The 20,000-nt window shown below is 34.5% G+C and overlaps 1 protein-coding gene across 3 annotated transcripts in view; it reads left to right on the top strand.

The window, feature by feature from the left end:
• LOC125652407 (5'-3' exoribonuclease 2-like) overlaps nt 1-20,000 on the top strand; it is a 59,878-nt gene that overhangs the window by 26,405 nt on the left and 13,473 nt on the right. For 2 of the 3 annotated variants that reach the window (XM_056164941.1, XM_056164942.1), the window contains exons 19-31: nt 856-940; nt 1,066-1,116; nt 1,591-1,698; nt 7,058-7,147; nt 7,319-7,391; nt 7,582-7,665; nt 7,836-7,936; nt 8,795-8,874; nt 9,144-9,200; nt 9,433-9,501; nt 10,042-10,116; nt 13,549-13,683; nt 14,105-14,184. In XM_056164941.1, the coding sequence (XP_056020916.1) occupies nt 856-940; nt 1,066-1,116; nt 1,591-1,698; nt 7,058-7,147; nt 7,319-7,391; nt 7,582-7,665; nt 7,836-7,936; nt 8,795-8,874; nt 9,144-9,200; nt 9,433-9,501; nt 10,042-10,116; nt 13,549-13,683; nt 14,105-14,184 (1,088 nt within the window). The remainder of the gene's footprint in view (nt 1-855; nt 941-1,065; nt 1,117-1,590; nt 1,699-7,057; nt 7,148-7,318; nt 7,392-7,581; nt 7,666-7,835; nt 7,937-8,794; nt 8,875-9,143; nt 9,201-9,432; nt 9,502-10,041; nt 10,117-13,548; nt 13,684-14,104; nt 14,185-20,000) is intronic. The other variant, XM_048881597.2, reaches the window with a different exon arrangement.

The raw sequence follows: 20,000 nt of genomic DNA, 5'->3' as shown, positions 1-20,000 counted from the left end.
AGTAGGTGTGGCACGCTAAAAAACCTTCACTGCTCAATGGCCATAAGTGCTGAGCAAAGGCCTAAATTTGAAGCCCTTCACCAGTCTTGGTCTTTGCTGGTCTTGGTGATGTCTCCATATGAGTGTAAAATTCTTGAGAGAGAGAAAGAGAGAGACGTTAAACAATCAATCAATCAATCAGGCTTTTAGAAGCTATTTTGTAATCTTTCCTGCATGGAGGGCTGAATCAGGATATTTAAAGAAAAGTTTTTAAGGATAGACAGGCCACTGATCACATGATTGAAATATATCAGAAACTGCATGTCATAATAGTTGCGGTCTTCATGATAACATCATAGTCTATCAGACTGTGTTACACCTTGTAGTAGGCAGTGACATTAAAACTGTCTGGTATATTGTGATGTAACAGTGATTTAGAACATTGCAGGGACGTGAATTTGAGGAATTTATGATTTTTAGAGGAGGTAACATTTCTGTGCCCATAATCCCTACAAACACCTAGAAACCCAACATGATTTGAACATATTTGTATTGATCCATTATACTAAGATTTATCAAGTATGAGAAAAATACATTTGCAGATAAATTTTGCATGCTTTGATATCCTTAATCATTCATTTTTTTTCTACTTAAATATGCCCCATTCCAACGGGGAAATAATTAAAACATTTTGGGGTTATTCAATTATATCATGAAATGATTAAATAGAGTAACTACACTGATATTGAAAGAAGAGCCATGCTATCATAAGATTAAGAGGATAGGATTGTGTTAATGTTATTTTGTCTTCTGATTTAATGTTAAATGTTCTCACTAAATATTCTGTCTGTTGTTATCTGCTTTCCTTGGTTACAGACTGTGGGAGGATGGATGGAAGGACAGATACTACAGCTCAAAGTTTGGAGTCGATGGCTCAGACGAGGAATTCAGACATACAGTGGTAAAACTGCTTAAAGATACACTCCATACACTATGTGCTGTATTTTACAGGGCTGTGTGGATATTACAAATTGTTTTAAAACCATGAAATGTTATTTTACAGTTTGTTTTGTATTTCATTTTTAGGCAAATCACTATGTACGAGGTCTGTGTTGGGTCCTGAGATACTACTACCAGGTAAGCGAATTTATAGTGTATATGATAAGGTCAAAAATAAGGTACCATTTTTATATCATCAAAACCTTTGATACACATGCCTTTGCTGTCAATACCTCTCATACACGTACCTTTGTTATCAATACCTCATACACGTACATGTACCTTTGTTATCAATACCTCTCATACACGTACCTTTGTTAATACACGTCCTTTGTTATCAATACCTTTCATACACGTACCTTTGTTATACCATCAATACCTTTTATACACGTATCTTTGATCAAACAAAACTGATGTACTGTGTTGTCTTCAATAGAGAAATTAGCAGTAGTCGATAAAATGTAGGAATAACTTTAATATTAATTTTTTAAATAGGATATTTGATGGATTTTGGTGGAAATGTAGATGTACAGTACCAGTTCTTGCACTAATTGTCAGGGCTAAGCTCTTGCTTAATTTTTTGTATTTCTGTAAATATTTTACTTACTGTAGGGCTGTGCCTCCTGGAAGTGGTACTTCCCTTACCACTACGCACCTTTTGCCTCAGATTTTGTGAATATCGCACAGCTGTCCAACTCGTTCGAGAAACACACAGTACCAGTAAGTTCATTCAAAACATATCTGAAACTACAAGTGTATAAATGTGTGTAATTTTGTATGATAGCTTAATTCTAATATATTTGATTGTAAGAATGTAAAACACCCATCTCCATAATCTTGCCATGTTGGTTTTATCATGTTTTCCCATGTGATCAGTTTGTTCATCTTTACTTATTAATATTCATGCTAGAAAATCTTATTTTTGTGTCAAGGCAACTTTTAAAATAAAAAGTCACATGAAGAAAATACTCTCATAAATGTGCAGTGAAAGTTCTCCAAACCAGCCCCTCCAAAAAAACTGGTCCTCCCAAATGACAGTGCAACTTCTCCAAACCAGCTCCTCTGAAAACCTCCTTAATTATTTTCTGATTTTTAAAGCTGTAAAGGATGGCATTCTGGATCACCAGGCTGATTTAAGTCAACAATATATCAATTACAATGTGTTCACATCAAGAGACTTTTTTGTGAGTACTATTGATGTGGAGACTTTTTTGTGAGTACTATTGATGTGGAGACTTTTTTGTGAGTACTATTGATGTGGAGACTTTTTTGTGAGTACTATTGATGTAGATACTTTTTTGTGAGTACTATTGATGTGGAGACTTTTTTGTGAGTACTATTGATGTGGAGACTTTTTTGTGAGTACTATTGATGTGGAGACTTTTTTGTGAGTACTATTGATGTAGACTTTTTTGTGAGTACTATTGATGTGGAGACTTTTTTGTGAGTACTATTGATGTGGAGTGTTTCTATCCTGGATGGAAAAGAATTTTTATTTCTTGTAAAATGTTTATGCATGTTATTTAGTTCTAGTGCTAAAATTAAATGGCAAACATGTTTATAAAGTTGTCACTAAAGGCTAAATTTTCGATAAACTGCCCACTCCTTTAATTCTGTCCGTCTCAGTCAGTCCAGCAGCTGGCTGGTTTAGAGTAGTTTCACTGTATTTTTATGAAGAGACATGTTCATGTACTCTATATGGAGATTAGTTCCATATATAGAGAGATCAGATACACGCGTATAGAGAATAATTAAATGTACATAGAGATAAATTACATACACAGATCAGTTACGTGTACATAGAGATAAATTACATAAACAGATCAGTTACGTGTACTTAGAGATAAATGACATAAACAGATCAGTTACGTGTACATAAAGATAAATGACATAAACAAATCAGTTACGTGTACATAAAGATAAATGACATAAACAGATCAGTTACGTGTACATAGAAATAAATTACATAAACAGATCCGTTACGTGTACATAGAGATAAATTACATAAACAGATCAGTTACGTGTACATAGAGATAAATTACATAAACAGATCCGTTACGTGTACATAGAGATAAATTACATAAACAGATCCGTTACGTGTACATAGAGATAAATTACATAAACAGATCCGTTACGTGTACATAAAGATAAATTACATAAACAGATCCATTAAGTGTACATAGAAATAAATTACATAAACAGATCAGTTACGTGTACATAGAGATAAATTACATAAACAGATCCGTTAAGTGTACATAGAAATAAATTACATTTACAGATCAGTTACGTATAGATAGAGATAAATTACATAAACAGATCCGTTACGTGTGCATAGAGATAAATTACATTAACAGATCTGTTACGTGTACATAGAGATAAATTACATAAACAGATCAGTTACGTGTACATAGAGATAAATTACATAAACAGATCTGTTAAGTGTACATAGAAATAAATTACATTTACAGATCAGTTACGTATAGATAGAGATAAATTACATAAACAGATCCGTTACGTGTGCATAGAGATAAATTACATTAACAGATCTGTTACGTGTACATAGAGATAAATTACATAAACAGATCCATTAAGTGTACATAGAGATAAATTACATAAACAGATCAGTTACGTGTACATAGAAATAAATTACATTTACAGATCAGTCACGTGTACATAGAGATAAATTACATAAACAGATCCATTACGTGTACATAGAGATAAATTACATAAACAGATCCATTACGTGTACATAGAGATAAATTACATAAACAGATCCGTTACGTATACATAGAGATAAATTACATAAACAGATCAGTTACGTGTACATAGAGATAAATTACATAAACAGATCCGTTACGTGTACATAGAGATAAATTACATAAACAGATCCATTACGTGTACATAGAGATAAATTACATAAACAGATCTGTTAAGTGTACATAGAAATAAATTACATTTACAGATCAGTTACGTATAGATAGAGATAAATTACATACAGATCAGTTATGTATAGATAGAGATAAATGACATACAGATCAGTTATGTATAGATAGAGATAAATTGCATAAACAGATCCGTTACGTGTAGATAGAGATAAATTACACAAAGAGATCTGTTATGTGTACATAGAGATAAATGACATAAACAGATCAGTTACATATAGATAGAGATAAATTATATTCAGGCTTGTTATTGTAAATTACTATTTATTTGATCTGGCCACTCATACTTATTATTTTGATCTGCAAATAACTGAACAGAACTCCACGCAACATAAAAATTATAGGTATCTACATACACAAATGTGAATTTCCATATCTATTAACAGCAGTAATTTTCTCACATCTACCTAGAGAATAAAAATCCCAAAGCAATAAAGTTCTAAAGCATCACAACAAGAATCAGTCGTACACTGGACAGAATCAGTCGTACACGGGTACACTGGACAGAATCAGTCGTACACGGGTACACTGGACAGAATCAGTCGTACAAGGGTACACTGGACAGAATCAGTCGTACACGGGTACACTGGACAGAATCAGTCGTACAAGGGTACACTGGACAGAATCAGTCGTACACGGGTACACTGGACAGAATCAGTCGTACACGGGTACACTGGACAGAATCAGTCTTACACGGGTACACTGGACAGAATCAGTCGTACACGGGTACACTGGACAGAATCAGTCGTACACGGGTACACTGGATTTTATGATAATTCTCACTTATACACTCTTGATTTGAGCAAGCTGATCGAGTACGTCTGATTTTAAATCACGGTCGAGTACATCTGATTTTAAATCACGATCGAGTACATCTGATGTTAAATCATGATCGAGTACATCTGATGTTAAATCATGATCGAGTACGTCTGATTTTAAATCATGATCGAGTACATCTGATGTTAGATCACGATTGAGTACATCTGATTTTAAATCACGATCGAGTACATCTGATTTTAAATCACGATCGAGTACATCTGATTTTAAATCACGATAGAGTACATCTGATGTTAAATCATGATTGAGTACGTCTGATGTTAGATCACGATCGAGTACGTCTGATTTTAAATCACGATTGAGTACATCTGATGTTAAATCACGATCGTGTACATCTGATGTTAAATCACGATCGAGTACGTCTGATGTTAAATCATGATCGAGTACATCTGATGTTAGATCACGATCGAGTACATCTGATTTTAAATCACGATCGAGTACATCTGATTTTAAATCACGATCGAGTACATCTGATGTTAAATCACGATTGAGTACGTCTGATTTTAAATCACGATCGAGTACGTCTGATTTTAAATCACGATCGAGTACATCTGATGTTAAATCACGATTGAGTACGTCTGATTTTAAATCACGATCGAGTACGTCTGATTTTAAATCACGATCGAGTACATCTGATGTTAAATCATGGTTGAGTACGTCTGATTTTAAATCACGATCGAGTACATCTGATGTTAAATCACGATCGAGTACGTCTGATTTTAAATCACGATCGAGTACATCTGATGTTAAATCACGATTGAGTACGTCTGATTTTAAATCACGATCGAGTACGTCTGATTTTAAATCACGATCGAGTACATCTGATGTTAAATCATGGTTGAGTACGTCTGATTTTAAATCACGATCGAGTACATCTGATGTTAAATCACGATCGAGTACGTCTGATTTTAAATCATGATCGAGTACATCTGATGTTAGATCACGATTGAGTACATCTGATTTTAAATCACGATCGAGTACATCTGATGTTAAATCACGATCGAGTACGTCTGATTTTAAATCACGATCGAGTACGTCTGATTTTAAATCACGATCGAGTACATCTGATGTTAAATCACGATTGAGTACGTCTGATTTTAAATCACGATCGAGTACGTCTGATTTTAAATCACGATCGAGTACATCTGATGTTAAATCACGATCGAGTACATCTGATGTTAAATCATGGTTGAGTACGTCTGATTTTAAATCACGATCGAGTACATCTGATGTTAAATCACGATCGAGTACGTCTGATGTTAAATCACGATCGAGTACATATGATGTTAAATCACGATCGAGTACGTCTGATTTTAAATCACGATCGAGTACATCTGATTTTAAATCACGATCGAGTACATCTGATGTTAAATCATGGTTGAGTACGTCTGATTTTAAATCACGATCGAGTACGTCTGATTTTAAATCACGATCGAGTACATCTGATGTTAAATCATGGTTGAGTACGTCTGATTTTAAATCACGATCGAGTACATCTGATGTTAAATCACGATCAAGTACATCTGATGTTAAATCACGATCGAGTACGTCTGATTTTAAATCACGATTGAGTACATCTGATATGGGCACCATTTCAATGAAAATTTACATATGTATTTATTCGACATGATGTTCAATCTACTAATGTACGTTTCAGTTACGTTGGATATCACTATGTAATAGATTGCTATGTTACTTCTTTATTTTCTACTCTAATGTATAAAAGTCATTTAAAGTTATTGATTTTAGATAATCTCACACTGCATGTACATTTGAGGTAATCTCACACTGTATGTACATTTTAGATAATCCCACACTGTATGTACATTTTAGATAATCTCACACTGTATGTACATTTTAGATAATCTCACACTGTATGTACATTTGAGGTAATCTCACACTGTATGTACATTTGAGGTAATTTAACATTGTATGTACATTTGAGGTAATCTCACACTGTATGTACATTTGAGGTAATCTCACACTGTATGTACATTTGAGGTAATTTCACACTGTATGTACATTTGAGGTAATCTCACACTGTATGTACATTTGAGGTAATTTAACATTGTATGTACATTTGAGGTAATCTCACACTGTATGTACATTTGAGGTAATCTCACACTGTATGTACATTTGAGATATGTATATTGTATATGCTACATTGATGATCTTTTCACGAACAGTTGTGATAAATGTATTATTGTAGAAAAAAACATTGCAACAATTTTGAAAGATTTTGAGAACATTTAGAATAGTTTTTTCGTAACATAATTTTTTCACCCTTTGTGTGTTGGCAGTTTAAGCCCCTAGAACAGCTGATGGGCGTGTTTCCAGCCGCCAGTAAGAAACACCTTCCTCTCACTTGGCAGAGACTTATGTGTGATCCAGTAAGTTTGGGGCAGGGATGTAAGCATGATCAATGTTAAGCTTTACACGTTTCATTAATTAAAAAGAATATTGAGTGATATAGTGCTGTGTGATGTTTGATTGAAAATTTGTCCTATTTTAAAGAAAATTAAATGAAACTGTCATTGATGATTTGCATTTTATGATTTCAGGAATCTCCTATCATAGATTTTTATCCAACTGATTTTAAGATTGATCTTAATGGTAAAAAGTATGCTTGGCAAGGTAAGCCTTAGTGGAGCAGTGAAACAATTTATTGCACAAAATGCTATTCTAAATGCAAAAGCAAAATAAAATTCAGAGATTGCTTTATAGGTTGTTGAGTAAATGTTAAATTATTTTCTAAGTGAATAATTGAACTACACAACGGAGAAAGCAGTGATGCTTGCATTCCAAATGTTTACGTTAATTGTAGGTGTGGCATTACTGCCATTTGTGGATGAGAAGAGGTTGTTGTCTGCATTAGAGAAAGTCTACCCTGATCTCTCAGAGGAGGAATGTGAGTACAGCACTCTGTGTGGATTTTTCTGTACTATTTGCCAGTATTCCATGACCTATATGTAAACTTAAACACAGTATCAGAACTTGTGGAAACCTTTGATGATTTATTTTGTAGTCCTGTTGAAGGTAATTGAGAGGATGAGTTTAAACATTGTTTGTACATTGCAGGTGAGCGCAACACATGGGGCAATGATCGACTGTTTGTGGGCATCAGACATCCATCCTATTCATTTTTAGAGGGTCTCTATGAAGGCGAGAAAACAACAGAGGTCAGGTTATTTTTTTTCTTTACTAATTACTGTGAAATTGGGGGGGGGGGGGGGGGGGGGGGGGGGGGGGGGGGGGGGGGGGGGCAAGAAATGTTAAAAGTGCACTTTGACATGTTGATATTTTAAAACATGACATTGAATATTCATGTAGATACAGTGTATTTACAAATTAAGTTTCAAATTCATCATCATCAATTCCGTCTCTCAGTGTGGAGAATTAGGCTATCATTCCGTCTCTCAGTGTGGAGAATTAGGCTATCATTCCGTCTCTCAGTGTGGAGAATTAGGCTATCATTCCGTCTCTCAGTGTGGAGAATTAGGCTATCGGTCCGTTCTGTCATTGACTTACGATGTTCAGTGCCTCAGATTTGAGTTGCCTGTGGTTTTTACTGCTTGACAGAACAAAAGTTTGACTATTTAATGTAAAGTTTCATTGGATACTGTATTTTCCGTCATGTGTTACGTTATTCATGATAAGGTGGTAATATGTTTGTGTAACTCGTGCTTTTATTTCTTCAGTTTTCTATGTCAGTTTTTACAGTGATAAAACAAAACCGTATCTCAATATAATTGACGTAAACGTGATGAACTATCGCACTAAACCGACATTGATGAATGACTGGATTAATGCTTCTTTCTGTTCACCTACTTCTTTGCCAAAACTACTCAATGTTCTAGTATTTAACCCCCCCCCCTTGTTTTGTGACAAGTACATAGACAAACACACACACTGTACACATCACACAGTCATTTAGCAGACAAATTTCAAATCACAGATACCACTCATGTTACAGAGCCCGACTGTCATTACAACTCTTCTTTGTCTGTTAAGCACTAAGAATAATTATTTTTTGACAGGGAGTACAGTTAAACCCCAAGAATTCAGAGGGAATGGCAGGCTTGGTGTGGTCGGACAAAAGGGTCACCCTGACAGGAGAGTAAGTTATCAGAAACATGCTAATCAGCACAATCATTGTATTGACATGTGTAGTAGTGCAATTTCTTCGTAATTTTAGAAATATTTTGTCGGAGAAGGTGGATAAATAGTGAATGATTTCAATTTGAATATGGTTTTAACACAATGATATTAAAATGATGCTAGGAATTGTGGGGAAATGTGCACTAATAAACAAAGATTTGATTACTGGTATATTGAATTTATATAAATTTACATACACGTATATAGTATATATGAAACCTATTTCAGGACTGTTGAGTCCCCACTGAAAGAACTCCAACCAATCACAGACAACAGGGCTCTTAGGTAAGTTTGGGTTGGCTAACAGGTACATTTACAAAATGTACTTCAAATTATATCACCTTGATATCAAAAGAAGAAAAAGTTCACAGATAGATGTTTAGTGTTTAAAGTAGGGATGTTTGTTTTTATTGAGTGATATTTGATGTGTATTGTAGGTATTTTTATATGTATTGTAGTGATATTTGATGTGTATTGTTGGGATATGTTGTGTATAGTATGGTTGTTATTTTATCAGTGTTCATTATAAAGACCCACAGTATGATGAAGATCACTTGTTTGAGGCTGTGGTTCTTGAAGGAGCTGTGTAAGTAAATACAAAGGTTTTTATCATAATAATTTATAGCTTTTGAAGAAGGAAAAATACATTTTTTTAATGCATGTTTTCTACAAAATGTATTTCTGAGTGAAAAATATAATTTTTATGTAATATACTTTGGTACATTGCTGCAGTTTGTACATATGTATATATTATGAACACATCATATTGTATATTTGTATGAATACTCGTATGTATTTTTTCAATACCTTTGTACTGTTGGTAAGGAGAATAAAGAATTGAATTGGTACACTAGTACCTGCCAAGCACAATCATATGACACAGACATATGTTAAAAGCCAATCCTAGGTGTAAACTTTTTGGGCTAAGGTTTCTGAGGCTTTTATCTTTCTTGCGTTGAAGAAAACACCTATTACCTAATGTTGAGTCACAGGCAGCCTGTAAGTCTTTTTGACCAATACTTTGATGCACTGGAAACCTTGTCTAGTCTACACTGAAATACAGTATTCTTCATGTGTACAAATGTATTTGTACTATGCTTATTTAATGACTACATTTGATGTGAAGGTTTGATGGGGATAAGATTGCACCTTCCCTGACCCCCAAGCTAGATTTGTTTCCTATCTACCAGTATCTGTGGCTGTAAGTGGAAGACTCAGTGGTTCATTCTATAATTATTTTATCATATGTATGGTATACATGTTTTCTATGAATTTCATCCCACATTCCACCGTAGGAAACGAGATGTGGGATTGAGCATCTTTAGATCTTTCAATACTAGACACTGAACAAGAAGTCCAGTTGTTATTTTTTCATTAATTACTATTGTTTACTAAACATGTCTCTTTTTCTGTGTCCTAAAATTTGTTTGAATGCTTCATTTGATTTGTTCTTCTTATTCAATATTTCTTGTTTTTATCCAAGCGACAGAGCTTAATTTATGAATGAAGACAAGGATCAGAGGTTCGATGCCATTGTTTTGTTTCCAGACTCTACACTGTATGAAAATTCACATTTAGAGTCTCCATTTAAGGATGACCGTGTAATTGTTTTTTGTGGGTGAAATTGTCTGATGTCAGAAAATCAAGTATTAATGAGTCCAGGTCATATCATTTATGAAATGATAATGAAATTATGGCAAAAAATCTCTTCATCCTGTTCAGTTCATCTATTTTTCTCCTCAAGCATGCCATACAAAACTTTCATTTCCTATGGAACTTGTAAGAGGAATGCTTTCCTTATGCCCTGCTGAAGCCGGGGTAAATAGTGTGCTGTCACAACACATTGTCTCTCTAAATGCAATTAAAAATTGTGTGTAAATAAATTAATGAATTATTATTATCACGAAAGTAATAAAATTAGTACAAATTTTATTTTAATGAAATAAACCAATTAGGCCTTGGGCTATATTTTTTTTCTCTTGAGCAGTTACGTGTTCAAATAGGGACAGCTCTTTCAAACATCATACTGTATAATGGGTATTTTCTGCAGTTGTCCATTTTTTATGGATATGAAAAATCTGCAAAAAATATATATTGATACATGCAGGTAAAGATAAGTATAATGCAACCGCAGAAATTGAAAATGTAGAATATAATTTGATACCTTTTATGGCTCGGATCACAAAAAATTTCCACCCACAGAAAATACCCATTATACGGTATTGTTTGTCAACCACACATGATTGGAAAACTTTTACAAGTTTAACTCTTACAAGTTACATAGGAAATGGATTCTTTATCCCGACCCAATCAAGGGTGTACAGGGATTAACCCAGGGTTGTATTCCATATACCTTGAGAGTGAATTTGATTAAATCAACTCTTGTGACAGTTGAATTTACACATGCTCAATTAATGTACTCCATATATGAAAATAAAATATCTCATTTCTGTAGTGTTTGTTTATGACATGCAAGGTAGAAACACAAGAAATGCAAACTCTGATAGGGAAATGTGATATTAAACAAAATCATTTTTGCATTAAAAAAGACAATTGTAATATATCTTTTAATTGTCATATACTCATTTAGAATAGCATTTTGTTAAATTAGTAGAAGAAAATTATAAAAAAAAAATCATTATAGTTGTATTTTAATACAGCATTTTGACAGTGTGCATTTGCAAATGCTGTTAAAAGTTTCCTTTTAATTTCCTGTTCAATTTTAAATGTAAAATGAAGAAATTTCTTAAATATGTCAGAATCATTTTTTGTATTGTGTTTTTATCGATGCTTGACATTTCTGATACGAAATATAAACGAGTAATCTTCACACAACGTCTCTTCCTAACACACCGCCATTTTGGAACACTTGTCACTCCTTCTAAAATGGGGAGTATACTCAAGTAACACAGTTAAACACTAGTGTCGATTTTAAATCGAATTTACCCTGAGGCATCGATGTATCAAATACAACCCAGGGTAAATCCCTATACATTGATTTTAGCAACTTGACTTAAAGGGACTGGTTCACGATTTTTGAAGAATTTTTTTTTTTTCATTTTTGATGTTAAACATTAAAAACATAACTGATTTAATGTTGACAGCCAAAATTTTGACCCTCTGAACGCAAGAATAAAAGCAATATTTTAGCCTTAAATCTGTGTTATGTAAACAAAGACTCAAGTCTTTTTATGTATACAAACAAACCAGTGAAATGTTAATTTTGTAATATAAAGCATCTTAATTTTGCATAGTCACAAATTTTAACTTTTAGATAACACATTTTACCCAAAGAATACTTGAAATGTGAAAGATATAATAAACTTAGATCGATATCCATTTCTTTTGAAAATTTCGTAAACAATAACATACTGCAATCTTTGTTTACAAAACAAATAATAACTCTAAAATGAGCTTCTGTGATAATGCATAACCTTAATTTTTATGTGAAATCTTTTTAACACATTAGACAATAGATTTTGATAATTAAAAGTGAAAAACTAAATTTTGGGGAAAATCGTGAATCAGTCCCTTTAATGCAGAGTTATAGTTCAAATTTATATTTTACTAAAGTTGATATTCAGCTTAAGACAAAAAAAAAAAGAAGATCTGTAGTTCTTAGGCCAAAAATTTCAACTTTTACATATGTAATGAGGCAGGGATTTTTTTTATTAGCTGTCATATGTGTTGTTTTTCTTTCTTGTTTTACATTAACATTCTATATATAATTACGAAGTGAACATTCTTTTTTTTTTGTTCATTTATTTTCAATCACTCATTATAAACAGTAACAATGTTTGTAATCACTTGTATCTAAGAGATAATGCATAAAGTAATTGTGTTACCAAAAATGAACTTTACATTTCATAAAACTTTGAAACTTCTAGGGAGAGGGCTAAAATAGGCTGTGCTGCTGCCCAATCCTATTAATTTTTTTAATAAAATATTGTTTGAAGATAAAAAGAAAAACTATAACTTTGAAACTTTTGTTTCACTAAAAGGCTCTACATGGATCACAGTAGTACAAGAAAAGTGTACTCAATGATAAACAACGTTGAACACAAGGAATGAAATGGTTAAAAGATCAATGTAGTAGCAGCCATGCCTGAGAAACTGAAGATTAATTTTTTTGTCTGATTCTGTGTATATACAAATTTACATGTAATTTAAATCTACTTGGTTGTATGTAAATCGAAAGGAAGTGGATGTTTGCCATTAAGAGACATTTTCGGAAAATGTGTCAAAAACATCTATTGGAACGTTGTTAAAGAATTACGTTATCTTTTGTTTTCTGGAAATACAAAAAGTAAAATGACAGGAATGAAATTTCTAATATTAAATACAATTATGTGAATGGACTGGATTTGTGAAGTGAATAAAACTCTTCATTTCTATTCATTTGTTAATTGTTTTCCTCCAGGAAATTTAAATTTAAAAGTTATAAGCATTCAATGATATTAGACGTACATGTATTAAGATATCAGAATTAGTTACAAATATTACATACTTACAGTAACAATAACAGGTATAGATGTGACAGGTTTGCTTAATTCTAATGAACTTGAACTAATGAGACTTTTTTGCATACACTTTCAATGTATTATGTTAATCTTGTATTAATTGAAATGTTTAGGATGCCAGACAAAGTCCTAAAGCCCGAGGATTTTAATCAGAGGAACCCAGGTCGGGGCTGGCGGCCACAGGTCGGCATGTCGCGTAACAGTATGTATCGTGGGAAGGATATGGGAGCAGCCAACCGCATGATCAGGTAGGGGTACTGGCAGGACAGCAGTAGTCTTACCCTTCACCAGTAGTATAAAACAGAGCTATATTGAGTCAAAAAAGTACATATGATATTTAGTTAATTATAGCTACACTATGATAAACGATGTACCTGCACTGATATTGGGTAATCATTAGTAAATTTTTCAACATAACCAACCCTAACTGAGCAATCATAAATAACATGTATAGTCATTTGTCAGAGGTGTATGCTTAGCTGGTGCAAAAATCGCCAAAATAAGATTACTACTAAGATAAGTGTTATCATAGAATATGTTTCAGTTATTTCTATGGACTGTCTGGTAATTCATGCTATAAGGATTTCTTTATTTTGGTGTTTCTCTCTCCTGTTTTTGCTGTGGCCATTTCTATATGTAATGTAGTGTAGAGTATAATGTTGTTTACAGACATGGAGTTGGGAATCAGTATGGTGCAACAATACCACCACCAAGAAACTTTGGGCAGCAAGGAGGAGGGTACCAACAAAGTGAGTACCAGTTTAGAAGGGCAGCAAGCGTTTTATCAGTCAGGTGAAAATATAATTGAAAATAGAGCATGCAAATTCAAAACAAGAATTACAAGTAAGAATTCAAGTGTAGAAAGTTCTGAAAAATAAAATATTGAAAGTTTTGATGGATACATGCATAAAATGCGTAAAATGAGTTAGATTAAAATTTATGGATTAAGAATGGAGTAAGCTATCCATAAAAAAATAGTGACCGCTTACTTGTTTTTGGTCTTTTATCTGAGGCATCAGTTTGGTATTGATCAAAAAGTATTGTTATAGTTTTATGTACTGGTGAAAATATTTGTAAGAATATTAACGAAGTTAAGAGTCTGTCAAATTAAAGGACTTGCAGAGAAAGGAAAGTATGTATGTCCCCACACTTTTGTCAAAGCAGGTTAACAAAAGTGTATGCATTCTTAAAATCTCCCATCAAAGGTTTTCTGTTTATAGCATGATACATGTAAATTTCCTGTGTACATGTGATAGGTGAAGGAGATGGTTTTGTTTGAATCCCAAAAACAAGTGTCACAACAAATGTTGCTTGTTCAATCAGTCAAGTAATAAAAACCAAACCCAACCCTCCTTTTTTATGCCCCCCTTTGAAAAAGAGGGGGCATATTGTTTTGCAACTGTCGGTCGGTCGGTCTGTAGACCATGTGTTGTCCGCTCAATATCTTTCGACCCCTTTGCTTGATAACAACCAAACTTGGTACAGGGGTTGCCCCAGGAGAGTAGATGATCCTTATTGATTTTCAGGTCACATGGTCAAAGGTCAAGGTCAAACCTCTGGTCTTAAGCCCATGTGTTGTCCGCTCAATATCTTTTGACCCCTTTGCTTGATAATAGCCAAAATTGATACAGAGGCTTTCCTTAGAGAGTAGATGATCCCTATTGATTTTCAGGTCACGTGGTCAATGGTCAAGGTCAAACTGCTGGTCTTAACCCCATGTGGTAGACCATGAGTTGTCCACTCAATATCTTGAGAACCATTCACTTGATTGTAATGATATTTCATATGTGGGTTGGTTATAAAAAGAAGAGGACCCCTATTGTTTTTCAGGTCAAAAGGTTAAAAGTCAAGGGTCAATCTACTCTGGACATAGGAATATACTGTCCACTCAATATCTTGAGAACCCTTTGCTTGACAGACATCAGACTTGGTACACTGGTACATCATCAGGAGAAGATGACACCTATTGATTTTGAGGTCACATGGTCAAAGGTCAAGGGTCAAACTGGACATAGGAATATATTGACCACTGAATGTCTCAAGAATCCTTTACTTGACAGACATCGAACTTGGTACACTGGTACATCTTCAGGAAAAGATGACCCCTAATGATTTTGAGGTCACATGGTCAAAGGTCAAGGGTAAAACTGGACATAGGAATATACTGTCCGCTCAATATCTTGAGAACCCTTTGCTTGACAGACATCAGACTTGGTACACTGGTACATCATCAGGAGAAGATGACACCTATTGATTTTGAGGTCACATGGTCAAAGGTCAAGGGTCAAACTGGACATAGGAATATATTGACCACTGAATGTCTCAAGAATCCTTTACTTGACAGACATCGAACTTGGTACACTGGTACATCTTCAGGAAAAGATGACCCCTAATGATTTGAGGTCACATGGTCAAAGGTCAAGGTGGACATAGGAATATACTGTCCGCTCAATATCTTGAGAACCCTTTGCTTGACAGACTTCAAACTTGGTACATTGGTACATCTTCAGGAAAAGATGACCCCTATTGAATTTGAGGTCACATGGTCAAAGGTCAAGGGTCAAACTGGATATAGGAATATACTGTCTATACTGTCTGTTCAATATCTTGAGAACCCTTTGCTTGACAGACATCAAACTTGGTACACTGGTACATCTTCAGGAGAAGATGACTACTAATGCATTTGATGTCACATGGCCAAAGGTCAAGGGTCAAACTGGACATAGGAATATACTGTCCCTTCAATATCTTGAGAACCCTTTGCTTGACAGACATCAAACTTGGTACACTGGTACATCTTCAGGAGTTGATGACCCCTATTGATTTTTAAGTCACATGGTCAATCCACTCTTGACATAGGAAGATATTGTCTGCTCAATATTTTGAATTGATGATACTACTCTCAATTAAATGATGTGTGTGTGTATAACCCTTTTCAATTTTGCACCATGGGGGGCATATGTGTTTTACAAACATCTCTTATTTATTTAAAATTTTATGTATTGCACAATAAAATAAATGTCCATGATTCAATTGTTGAATGTGTAACAGGGGTCTCCCTTCAACGATCCCCATCCTTTGATGATGGCTTCCGTTCACTTGCTTCTGATGAAGTTTAATATGTGAAGGAAGGTAGACCAAAATGTCTGAGTAGTGTCAATTCTAATGTGTCAATAATCAAGTTCTCACACATAATTGAGAATAAATCTATAGCAGATAAACAAGTACACATACAGTAAAACATGGCTATAGCAAAGTGCTGGGGAGGAACAATTTTGATTTGTTATAAATGTTATTCATTATATCCAGTGAGTTTACAATGTTTTGTAAAAAGCAACAGAAAATTACTTCACTGTAAGCATGACTTTATTAAACCACCGCGGTGGCCTAGAGGTTAGAGCGTTCGCCCCACATGCGGAAGGCCGGTGTTCGAATCCCGGCTGCAACAGACCTTAGTCGTTAAAACATGTAGTGACAGTTTCATTGTCAAACGCTCATAATCAGGTGTGAATGTCACGGGTCCTCGGAGATAACCTTAAAAACGGATGTCCTGTGTCACAGTAGGTGTGGCACTCTAAAGAACCCTCACTGCTCAATGGCCGTAAGTGCCGAGTATAGGCCTAAATTTGAAGCCCTTCACCAGTCTTGGTGACGTGTCCATATGAGTGAAAAATTCTCGAGCAAGACATTAAGCAAGATACAATCAAAGAAGAGGGGCATATTGGTTTGCACCGGTCAGTCGGTTGGTAGACCAAATGTTGTCCACTCAATATCTTAAGAACCATTCACTTGATCGTAATGATATTTCATATGAGGGTGGGTTATGAGTAGAAGAGGACCCCTATTGTTTTTCAGGTCTGCACATAGGAAGACACTTTCCTCTGCTCAATATCTTGAGAACCCTTTGCTTGACAGACATCAAACTTGGTACACTGGTACATCTTCAGGATAATATGACCCCTATTGATCTTGAGATCACATGGCCAAATGTCAAGGGTCAAACTGGACATAGGAATATACTGTCCGCTCAATATCTTGAGAACCCTTTGCTTGACAGACATCAAATTTGGTACCCTGGTACATCTTCAGGAGAAGATGACCCCTATTGATTTTGAGGTCACATGGTCAAAGGTCAATTGTTAAACTGGACATGAAAATATATTTTAAGAATTATTTGCTTGATTGACACCAAACCTGGTACACTGGTACAGCATAAGGAGTAGATGACCCCTATTGATTTTACACTTGGTCAATCCACTCCTGACATTGAAAGATATTGTCTGCTCAATATTTTGAATTGGTGATACTACTATCAATCATATTATGCATGTGTATAACCCTTTTCAATTTTGCATCATGGGAGGCATATATGTTTTACAAACATCTCGATATAAGCGTGTTCGCTGTAATCATGTTTTACTGTACATATATATCGAACACTAGGAAACATAGATATACTTACAGTAAAATACAAAGCTACAAAAAGAATAACATGAACTTATCCCTACTGGAGAAGGGTTGCCATAAAAAACCAACGATCTACTCATCATGCTGGTCTGGAAATAAACAGGCATGCTAAAGTGGACCCATCTGCTTGGTAAGCAGTACACAGCTCTCAATCGGTCAGTATTAGTTCACAGTACTGATTGTATAACCCAACTCTTAATCACACCCAAACATTAGAAGATTGCTGGTTGAGGGTATGAAATGAGCTACAAAGTTATCAGAGTTACTCCTCTTTGTGAATATTTGATAGGTGATATTCATAAAGAAAGAGTTACTTTTCTTTTATTCAGGTGAAAAATAAGTTAAGGAGGTACTCTACATTGTCATAATGGCTGACTTCCTTTTAAAACATGGATGAAAATATAAATATCAGCAATATTTGTCTATTCATTTAAAGAATTCTCACCTAGCTGAGTAGCTCAGTAGGTTAGCACGTTGACTGATGAACTGTAGATCACGTGTTCGAGTCCAGCAGAGGTTTTAAATTTTTCTGAGATTGCTTTCAACTAAAACTGTGTTTTTTGATTAAATAGGTAAATTTGAAAATTTTCAATTTCAAAATATTGTTTTACATATCCTTCACTTTTCATCTGTATCAAATTTCTCTGGTGTAGCATACCTTCTTAAACAGTATTATCAAAATTTCACAAAAACTGGTTAAAATGATATAATAGTATTCATAACAATTTCATGAAACTGTCTCTTTTTAAATATACAAAATGTTTGGGGAAAATAAAGAAAATCCATTGCATAATGGACTTGATAGATAATTTAATGAAAACAGGGTTATTGGCCTTGGATTCAATATTTCAAACATATAACTGATTATTCATATACGACTTTTAAAATATTTCATGGTTAACAAGATTTTTAACTCACCTGAGCTGAAAGCTCAAGTGAGCTTTTCTGATAACCTGTTGTCCGTCGTCTGTTCGTCCGTCCATCTGTCTCTCCGTCTTGTCTGTAAACTTTACATTTTCTACTTCTTCTCCAGAATCACAGGGCCAGTTTCAACCAAACATGGCCAAAAGCATCCTTGGGTGAAGGGCTTTCAAGTTTATACAAATGAAGGGCCATGCCCCTTTCAAAGGGGAGATAATCACAAAAATGCAAAAATTGGGTGGGGTCATTTAAAAATCTTCTTCTCAAGAACCACTGGGCCAGAAGAGCTGAAATTTACATGAAAGCTTCCGGACATAGTGCAGATTCAAGTTTGTTCAAATCATGGCCCCCGGGGGTTGGATGGGGCCACAATAGGGGATCAAAGTTTTACATACAAATATATAGGGAAATTTAAAAAAAATCTTCTTCTCAAGAACCACTGAGCCAGAAAAGCTGAAATTTACATGAAAGCTCCGGACATAGTGCAGATTCAAGTTTGTTCAAATCATGGCCCCCGGGGGTATGATGGGGCCACAATAGGGGATCAAAGTATTATATACAAATATATAGGGAAAATCTTTAAAAATCTTCTTCTCAAAAACTACTGGGCCAGGAAAGTTGAAATTTACATGAATGCTTCCTGACATAGTGCAGATTCAAGTTTATTAAAATCATGGCCACCGGGGGTAAGATGAGGCGACAATAGGGGATCAAAGTTTTAAATACAAATATATAGGGGAAATCTTTAAAAATGTTCTTCTGAAAAATCACTGAGCCAGAAAAGTTTACATTCACATGAAAGCTTCCTGACATTGTCCAGATTCAATTTTGAAAAAATCATGGTCCCCGGGAGTAAGTTGGGGCCACAATAGGGATCAAAGTTTTACATGCGAATATATTGGAAAAATCTTTTAAATATGAGCCAAGGTGACTCAGGTGAGTGATGTGGCCCATGGGCCTCTTGTTTACAATAACTAGTGAAAAAGACTCCAACAAATTTTATGTCCCTGTCATGCTTAAATCTTATTAAATCATTGACTTTGTGAAATCTTATGACATCACAGGAGGGTGGAGCTAAGTTAATTGCTGAAACAATATGTATATTTAATAATACATAGAATTGAACTATTGGTAAATTCCCTTGAAGTTTGTAATTGCAAACTTGTTTTGCCATTAA

The sequence above is a fragment of the Ostrea edulis genome, chromosome 5, assembly GCF_947568905.1.
Source record: "Ostrea edulis chromosome 5, xbOstEdul1.1, whole genome shotgun sequence".
In the NCBI taxonomy this organism is placed as follows: domain Eukaryota; kingdom Metazoa; phylum Mollusca; class Bivalvia; order Ostreida; family Ostreidae; genus Ostrea; species Ostrea edulis.
Note: the sequence above shows the minus strand (reverse complement) of the source record. Positions and strands in the feature narration are given on the sequence as shown.